The sequence below is a fragment of the Ictalurus furcatus genome, chromosome 1 (assembly GCF_023375685.1).
Source record: "Ictalurus furcatus strain D&B chromosome 1, Billie_1.0, whole genome shotgun sequence".
Lineage (NCBI taxonomy): Eukaryota > Metazoa > Chordata > Actinopteri > Siluriformes > Ictaluridae > Ictalurus > Ictalurus furcatus.
Window position 1 is genome coordinate 37,868,793 of NC_071255.1, and position 10,308 is coordinate 37,879,100.

General features: G+C 35.8%; 1 protein-coding gene across 2 annotated transcripts; it reads right to left on the bottom strand.

Moving 5' to 3' along the window:
* Positions 1–1,697: 1,697 nt before the first annotated feature.
* LOC128615345 (pentraxin fusion protein) lies at positions 1,698–5,733 on the bottom strand. Of its 2 annotated transcripts, XM_053637347.1 has the most exons (3): positions 5,265–5,733; positions 4,998–5,068; positions 1,698–2,611 (listed from the first exon to the last, which is right to left on the bottom strand). In XM_053637347.1, the coding sequence occupies exons 2-3, from the start codon at positions 5,056–5,058 to the stop codon at positions 1,965–1,967; spliced, it is 708 nt and encodes a 235-aa protein (XP_053493322.1). In that variant the 5' UTR covers positions 5,059–5,068; positions 5,265–5,733; the 3' UTR covers positions 1,698–1,964. The 2 variants fall into 2 exon arrangements, with proteins under 2 accessions (XP_053493322.1, XP_053493314.1); XM_053637339.1 differs by lacking the exon at positions 5,265–5,733 and having other exon boundaries at positions 4,998–5,233.
* Between the last annotated feature and the right edge of the window lie 4,575 nt (positions 5,734–10,308).

Below are 10,308 nucleotides of genomic sequence, written 5' to 3' on the forward strand. Positions count from 1 at the left end.
ACTTAAGAGTGTCACCTCATGCATTTTCTATAGTCCATGTGTGAAACTTAAAAAGAGCTCTTCACGTTTATGCACTAACATTTTACATTATTTTAATTATTTAATTATTTTAATTAATGTTTTGCTCTATTTTACACATTTTTATTTAAACATTTTCTCTTTCATATTTGCATTATTTTAATCTTTTTATCATTGTTATTATTTATTGTATTTTTATTGTTTGCCTGTTTTACAATTTCATGTTTGACTGCCTTTTTTATTTCTGTATATTTCACACTGTAAAACACTTTCAGATTTTAAATGTATGACGTTTGCTATACAAATTAGGCTTATTGTTGTTGTTGTTGTTAATAATAATAATAATAATAATAATAATAATAATAGTTTCACTCATTTTGTTTGTATTTGTGTGTGCATGATGATAAATGCCAAACAGCCATAAATGACCAAGCACTTTCCTGGCACAGCTGATTTACATTTAACCACGCCCACAAAACTCCATAAAAGGCAAATCTGACAAAGAGCTGAAAAAGATCAAATGAAGACTAAACAGTGAAACAGTGCCTCCTAAGTTTGGCCTGCACTAAATCATCCAGTAATGCAGCTCAGTCATTGCAGTGAGGTGCAGAGATCAACATAACCCAATGTGTGCACTGTTCCTTTTTATAGAAAAGAAAATGTTATATTTGTGAATCACACGTCCATATATGGATATGAAGGAAAAAGTAATAGGGTTTGAGGTTCCTATACTAACTATACTGTATTTTATGTTCATTGGACTGTCCACTTTAGCTATCGTTCATTCATTTATTCATTTATTCATTTTCCTTCCACTTTCCCTGGTGGGGGTCTCGGTTTCCACTTAAACTCACAAACTCATCATGTCCAGGTAATGACAGAAATTAAATATCTGACGATGTCCTGTGTGTGGTCTGGTGTTATATTTGAACAGTTTTATATTTACCGTCTAAAGGGCATGATGATAAACTTAAACTAAATTAAGACTATTTGCAAATGAACTAAATTAAATTGTCTGCTTCAAAATGTGTTTGTGATGGGAGATAAATTCTTGAGATGGGTGGGAACGTTTCCCAACTGGAAGGAGAACTACAAAGGTGCTAAGCTCTTTTGAGGTCATCACAGGCTGATGTACATCTCTCCAAGCACAACTGATTTAAGACGTTCATGCAGAAGAGAAGAACCTCCCGAAGACTATGACACTATGTAGTTGGGGCCACAGTGTAGAGATGAGTAGCTCGACTGGCCAACCATCAGTTTACACTCAGGTGACAACGTGGTGTTTGTTAATAAGAATACAGATGTTTTATTTTAGGTTGAATCGAAGCCGAGACTAATGAGGCGTGGATGGGAGATCTCCCTTAATTCTTTGAGGTCTGGGCTGGACAGCAACAGACTCATTATCACAGGAGGCTGCAATAGCGAGGGCCACCACCCCTTACAGCTAGCATTCATATTAAAGGCCAAAGCAATAGATTTGTATTTGTATTAAAATGAGGTCTCTGTAGTACATAGCTTTCTGAACAAAATTTCAGCATTTAGTATTTCTGCTAAATGAAATGCATAATTTCTTTCTTTGCTTGTATTTTCTCATTTGTAAGTCGCTTTGGATAAAAGCGTCTGCTAAATGAATAAATTTAATGCAATTTCTTGAATAATTACAAATAAATCAGTCCAAAATATTTTGTCAGATTTATTCAAAGAACGCCTCCAACAAAACAGTTTTTGTGATGCAGAGTTTTACAGTTACACAGTAAGAAGAAAATGGAAGAGAGGGTAAATCAGTAATCAGGTGAAATCTAAGATTGAGCTAATACACATTTTTGTTTCAGAAACAGAGGATTTCTCTAAGAATACATTTTATATCTTAATCACAGACACTGATTCATCAGGAATGATAGTCACATTAGATAGTCTATTAGACATGGAAATCAAAGGAGAGAAATTCAGAAGCAGGTGTCAGAGACTTTTTTAGAGTATTCCTGGTACGTGTACTTCTCAACAACATTCCCATGGATTTTGTACTTGAGAAAATCCCAGTTGAGCACGTTCCCACTCGGAGCATTGTATTGTTTCTCATACAGCTGCTCAATCTGACATGCCTTCAGAACACTATCAAACATGTGTACATCTGTAATTTCACCCACAAAGCTCTGATATACATCAAATTTACCCAAAAATGAATCAGGATCCTGTCCGATAATTATAGCTCCATTTGGATGTACATTATGGCCACGCCTGTAGATTTTCAGCATGCTGCGGCGTCCGTCCACCCAAAATGCGGTGTTTCCAGTGCTCGAATCCCAGGTGACACACAGATGAGTGGGTAAAGCTGACAGCATCGGGAGAGTAAAGAATGCACCATCTTTACTGCTTCTCAAGTATAGAGAAAGTCTTCCATTACTTTCTCTCCACACATTGAGCTCGTCAGCCTCTTGAGTGCGATAAGCGAACAGGATGATCTCTCGCTTGTACCAGATTTGAGTAGCAACGCGCATACAGAGTGTGAAGGCCTGCAAATTCAGAGGTTTCATTGGTGTGAGTTGCACATAGGCAGAGCTTGACTCTTCAGGGAAGACAAACACCTTACCTACTGGGAAAAATAACACAGAATAGTACAATTGTGTCCAAACCCCAATGTGCACTTCTATTAACTGTTTTTATTCATGTGTTAGCCACAATGAACACAATGACTGCGTTTACATGGACAACAATAATCCACTCTTAATCTAATTAAGACCATAATTTGATTAAGAAACTACCATGTAAACAGCAACCTTAATCTAATTATGGTCATAATCTAATTAAGCTCTAATCGAATTAAGACAGGTGGATTACTCCTGTTTTAATCATATTATGGACGTGCATTACAGACATGTAAACACCTTAATCACATTATGAACGTCGTGTGAGAGTTTTCACCGCATTTTGCGACAGGACACGATCACACACGGCAGTTTTACGCTTTACGGCGAACAAGAGAGTTCGGCTGTGTCCCAAACTGCATATTTGCCTACTATAGGCCGGTAGTGGGGAAAAATACATGCATCTCGGCTACTATACAGTAGGTAAGTATGCGATTTGAGACGCAGCCCACGGCTTCAAGCAGTCGTCTATTTGCACGTATAGCATGACTAATAATTAACCGCACTTGAAGCGTTCGTAAAAAAAATTTAATAAAAACACCCAAAACTGTATACGGTACCATAACGAGGACGAACTGTATGTTGATACGTGAAATTCTGGAGGGACGTCGGACGGCGTGGCGCGGTGACGTAATGACGCGGGCTCTTAATCTAATTATGATCAATAACATGTAAAACGGGTACATGACTGGAGTATTCTAAAAGCGACTCATGTAAACACCTTAATCACATTATTACCTTACTTAGATTAAGGTCAATAATTAGATTATTGCTGTCCATGTAAACATAGTCATTCAGACGTACTGTAGATTTAATGAATAAAACAGTGGTGAAGGTGATGAGGGAAAACTCCCAGAGATGAAGGAACTTTGAGAGGAATCAGATTCAAAAGGGAACCCATCCTTTTTTGGGTGATGGATAGTGAGACTATAAATCATTACAGAATAAAGGACAAACAGTACTCAGTGTGTTGAAAGGATGTTCAATATGAACATATGGGATCATATTTGGGAACACAGTAAGGATTTAAAATTGGCATTGAATACATCAATATTCAGACCGCAGACATAACTACAGAATTGAGCGCTATTCAGAAGTTACGGGAGCATTACGAAAGGGCATAAAATTCCTCTAAAGCAGGTGCGTCTCATTTACATGCCATTCTGACCTTGTACTTAAGTTATTTTTTTAAACACTTAAAGTTGAAGTCAGAAAACTCTATGGACGTTTTATAATAACTCCTAATTAAGCTACTGATCACTTCGACATTAATTTCCAATAGCTAAGCCTTAGCTTCCTCCTGGAGATCTACTACCTAATATACCTTAACCTATTCCAATTCATCAGTGTCAAAAATGTAAAGGTCTAATAAATATTAGTTACTATTTACTTTTATTTTGCAAGTGCTCACAAAACTACAAAATAGGAAGTGATGTTTAATTGAACCGATTGGACTATTGTAATCGACACATGCAGACCATGTTCTTATTTTTCAGCAAAACCCAGCAGCCTTCAGTATGTTGTTGTTTTTTTTTTAATCTGAAAAGTGTTTCTTACATAATACGTTGCTTTATTTACTAAAATATAAACATTTTTCTGTAACATTTAATTTTGTGCTGGAAAACTAATGCTAGGAAACCTGAAATGTTTTTGAACTGACTTGAAAATGTAGTACCCATAGAATAAAAATCTATAACATAGTTTGTACTTAAACAAAATCGGGTGCCTAAGACTTTTGCACAGTACTGTATCATCATAAAACTTGATAAATGGGTTTATATATGGAATCTTTATTGTTCTATCTCATTTGGTAAGAACTGGTCATTGGTGAAGCTATTTGGGAAGAATGCTTGGACCCCACAGATTGCTGCTTGTGGCTGTACTTCTCCTTCTTCTTCTCCTCCTTCTCCTTCTTCTTCTTCTCCTTCCTCTTATTATTATTATTATTATTATTATTCTTAATAATAATAATAATAATAATAATAATAATAATAATATTTAAAGCAGTGACTTGTGGATAAAATATCATTTTAACTTTTAAAATTTGAATTTGATTAACAAAATGTGGTTTTATGCAGTTTAATTGAAGTAGTATCATGTATTATCTACACCAGTATTTCTGTAAAGCTGATTTGTGATAACACATATTGTTAAAAGCACTATACCAATAAAACATTTTACTCAGTTGATTTAAATTATATGAAGTCTGAGGTCATTAACAAAACACCAACAGCAAATAGTCACAGTAACGTAAACATTTTAGTCACATAAATGTAAACATTTTCCTAAAGGATTCTTAATTTGATTTGACATAAAATGTTGTTAGAAACTTACTGTCAGTGGCTGAGGCCAGAACCAGAAGAAGCAACAACACCACAGTCACCTTCATCTTCATCTTACTGCAACTGTTTATTATTTAATAGGAAGTTACATAGTTAAATTATTAGAAATAATCATAACAGTTATATATAAGAGTTATACTGTATATCTTAATGAAATTATGGTACCACAGAAATATTACTGCAGACATTTTAATTTGATTACAAAACACATATTTTGCAGATGATTATAATATAAACGGCACATTTTATGAAAACTTACTTTTTTGAATACTTCTTTTGAAAGACCAGCAAAAGAGAAATGCAGCTTTTGCTTAGAATGACTTGCACTTGTACATCACAGTGGATTTATAATGAAACGTGTGGGAGGAGGTTGGGCGTATCCAACCCAGTCTCACAGATAAAAATGTTTGCATGATTTTTTCCATGCGATGAATTAACATTCTGTCTTCCTGTTTTAAATATATTTTTTTTAAAAACGATAGTACATCTATCAAAGTCTTTGACCATTTGACATGCTGTGAAATCAACAAAACTCACTTGACTTGGTAACGTCAATGATGTCAAATCACAGACAAAGTTATCCCTTGCATCCTAAAATTTTATGTTAAATTTAATATGAAATCAGATTCCAAGTGATGGGAAATCCTTCCCGTTATGTTTATAGAACATATAAGCTAATATTTTATTTCTATTTCCATTCTATCCTAGATAGAACCTAGATTTTGAAATGTGTGTGTGTGGGGGGGATGTTTAATGGCTCATGTATAATGGCTCATATGCCCATGTATATAAATTCTTTTCTTCTTATATATCCCAGCTTGTCAGGAAGTGCAGGGTCAGCCATGTTTTACATTTCTAAAATGGGGCAGTTTCCTCGTTAAGTTTTTCTCTCAAGGTGTCCAGCAGGTGTCATTTAGTAAGAATCCACACTTGAACCCCTCAACATACAGAAAAATAAGTCAGTAAATCTTACAGGTTAAAGACTTAAAGACTTTTTTACTTATACATAACGACTTATCACTGTGGCCAAAGAATTAATTTAAATGTTACTGTTTTCGAAATGACTCTCTTTTCTTGTTTTGTAGTTCTGGGTTTGTTGACACAGGAAGTTAAAAGCCTATGTTAAATAAAAAAGAAAAATAAATCACATTTTTAAATAGTCTCTGTTATGCTTTTGGTGAAACTATCAGTATCTGCATTGTCAGTACATTAATAGAAATCTCTCAGAACTACACAGATGTCCACCACAGGTCATAGTGTAACAACCTGGAAGTGAAATGGACATAAGTGGGATTTTATGATATTAATAATCTACACAAAATGTGGAGGCGTGGGGGAGGGGGAAGTTGCATTGGACATCATTAATCAGTTAAATGATGTCGACCTGCATGCAATTAAAGTGTCACATGATTTCATTATAAATACACCTGTTCCTGGAAGAACCCAGAGTTTATTACAGAACATTTCTAAACAAACAGCATCATGAAAACAAATTCAGGACAAAGTCTGGACATTGTTTAGTCCCAAACTTTAACCATCCTGTAGAGCAACCAAAAATCAATTAGTAAAACAAAATTATTTAAAAATATATAAATATTTACAGTGCTGCTTGAAGGTTTGTGAACATCATCAGATTTTCACACAAGTCCTAAAAGTAGATAAAGAGAACCCAATTAAACAAATGAGACAAATTATACTTTTACTTATTGAGGGAAATGATCCTATATTACATCTCTGTGAGTGGAAAGTATGTGAACGTCTAGGATTAGCAGTTCATTTGAAGATGACATTAGAGTCAGGTGTTTTCGAACAACGGGATGATGATCAGGTGTGAGTGAGTGAGCATCCTGTTTTATTTAAAGAACATGGATCTATCAGAGTCTGATCTTAACAATACATGTTGTGGAAGTACATCATGGCACGAACAAAGGAGATTTCTGAGGACCTCAGGAAAAGAGTTGCTGGAAAAGGTTACAAAACCGTCTCTAAAGAGTTTGGACTCCACCAATCCACAGTCAGATAGACTGTGTACAAATGGAGGAAATTCAAGGCCATTGTTCCCCTCCCCAGGAGTGGAGACCAACAAAGATCACTCCAAGAGCAAGACTTGTACTAGTCAACAATGCTGTGCATGGCAGGGCTGCAAGGAGAAAGTCTCTGCTCTCCAAAAAGAACATTGCTGCCCTTCTGCAGTTTGCTAAAGATCACGTGAACGAGCCAGAAGACTATTGGAAAAAAAAATTTGATGGATGAGACCAAAATAGAACTTTTTGGTTTAAATGAGAAGCGAAGGAAAACACTGCATTCCAGCATAAGAACCTTATCCCAGCTGTGAAACATGGTGGTGGTAGTGTCATGGTTTGGACCAGTTTTGCTGCATCTGGACCAGGACGACTCGCCATCATTGATGGAACAATGAATTTTGAACGATACCAGCAAACTCTAAAGGAAAATGTCAGGACATCTATCCATGAACTGAATCTGAAGAGAAAGTGGGTCATGCAGCAAGACAACGATCCTAAACACACGAGTCGTTCTATCAAAGAACAGTTAAAGAAGAATAAAGTTAATGTTTTGGAACGGCCGAGTCAAAGTCCTGACCTTAATCCAATAGAAATGTTGTGGAAGAACCTGAAGCGAGCAGTTCATGTGAGGAAACCCACCAACATCCCAGAGTTGAAGTTGTTCTGTACTGAGGAACGGGATAAAACTCCTCCAAGCTGATGTGCAGGACTGATCTAAACAAACTGGTAGTTTGCAGGGATTCATGACATAAATTTAAAGGGTGAATCCATATGCAAGGTGCTAGCTCTTTGTAGGACAGGTTTATCTGCAAGGACTCACTAGAGAACTTGTGAAGCCAGAGTATGAAGTGAAAGCAAAAGTGTTTATGCAAATCACAGGAGCAGAAGTATTTAAATATACCAAAAAGAATATATCAATATATACCAAATATACCCATAAGCCAAAAAGAACAATCCTGTTGCTGAGATTTATACAAAATTCAGTAACAATAGATCTGGATAACTGAGTAGATCTATGATCTGTGTGACTGAGTGACTATTTTGTTCATTAACAGTGACAGATGAAGTCATTTGACCAAGAGAAAATTAATACTACCCTGGAATCATGGGATCATGACAGGCACAGCTAAATCAACATTTCCAGCTCAGTTCTCCATTTTGATGATGCATGATGGACTCTAATCAATTCACATTACAGTAAGGTCATATCACAAACGTAAGATCCTGAAAAAAAAACATATTTTAAGTTTTATTGCAATTGGTAATATAGTTTATAAACAATATTTCTTCACAACCTCTCATAACAACTTCGCTCAACAGGACTAAACATCTTCAACTGACGATTAATTGGCTGTCCAGGCAAAATGTATCTATATAAGTAAGACAGGGCTGAGAGGCACGACTGTGTGTGTGTGTGTGTGTGTGTGTGTGTGTGTGTGTGTGTGAGAGAGAGAGAGAGAGAATTCAGTACTATAAGCACTGCAGTCTGGCCTCTTTAAATTCCTACCTGCATGTCTGCGCATGCTCGGTGTTTAATCATGTATTAACACTTACCTGTTGCTCTCACCAGAGGGCGCTCAGTGCTAAAAGTTCAAGCCACTTCATCTCAGCATGTTTATGGCGTCTCTCTTTATCAAGGAGACATCTGTGGTAATCAAGCTCAGGTCATTTTCACCCTGTTTGTGTGTCTGATTGATTGTGGGTCTGATACAAATTATTTTGTACTTTTTATAAGCATTGCCACAAGCTTCAGACTCTTTATGTTTAGATATTTCCCCTCAGATTTTATCATGATGTCGTTTCTTCAGTGTATTCTCTAACACCCCTTTAATGCCTTCAAAAGAAGAAGCGGTATCTTCAAGATTCACATCAAGAATATTAACAAATACTAGAAAACAAGCGCACATGGGGCAGTGGTGGTTTGGTGTTTAAGGCTCTGGGTTACTGATCAGAAGGTCGGGGATTCAAGCCCCAGCACTGCCAAGCTGCCACTGTCGGGCCCTTGAGCAAGACCCTTAACCCTCTCTGCTCTGGGGGCGCTGTATCATGGCTGACCCTGCACTCTGACCCCAACTCCCTGACATGCTGGGGTTTGTGAAGAAAAGAATTTCACTGTGATCTAATATATACGTGGCCAATAAAAACTCATTAGTATCATTATATTAGACCGGTTTGAGCATCACACACTTGCTGCCTGTTTCCTTTAGAATTGACTTAAACTTTTGATTATTAAATTTTACATATTTTAGCACCACAGCACCTGATAAACACCTGATAAACAATATTCAGAATCGTGTCTTAAGATGACACTTAAGAGTGTCACCTCATGCATTTTCTATAGTCCATGTGTGAAACTTAAAAAGAGCTCTTCACGTTTATGCACTAACATTTTACATTATTTTAATTATTTAATTATTTTAATTAATGTTTTGCTCTATTTTACACATTTTTATTTAAACATTTTCTCTTTCATATTTGCATTATTTTAATCTTTTTATCATTGTTATTATTTATTGTATTTTTATTGTTTGCCTGTTTTACAATTTCATGTTTGACTGCCTTTTTTATTTCTGTATATTTCACACTGTAAAACACTTTCAGATTTTAAATGTATGACGTTTGCTATACAAATTAGGCTTATTGTTGTTGTTGTTGTTAATAATAATAATAATAATAATAATAATAATAATAGTTTCACTCATTTTGTTTGTATTTGTGTGTGCATGATGATAAATGCCAAACAGCCATAAATGACCAAGCACTTTCCTGGCACAGCTGATTTACATTTAACCACGCCCACAAAACTCCATAAAAGGCAAATCTGACAAAGAGCTGAAAAAGATCAAATGAAGACTAAACAGTGAAACAGTGCCTCCTAAGTTTGGCCTGCACTAAATCATCCAGTAATGCAGCTCAGTCATTGCAGTGAGGTGCAGAGATCAACATAACCCAATGTGTGCACTGTTCCTTTTTATAGAAAAGAAAATGTTATATTTGTGAATCACACGTCCATATATGGATATGAAGGAAAAAGTAATAGGGTTTGAGGTTCCTATACTAACTATACTGTATTTTATGTTCATTGGACTGTCCACTTTAGCTATCGTTCATTCATTTATTCATTTATTCATTTTCCTTCCACTTTCCCTGGTGGGGGTCTCGGTTTCCACTTAAACTCACAAACTCATCATGTCCAGGTAATGACAGAAATTAAATATCTGACAATGTCCTGTGTGTGGTGTGATGTTATATTTGAACAGTTTTATATTTACCGTCTAA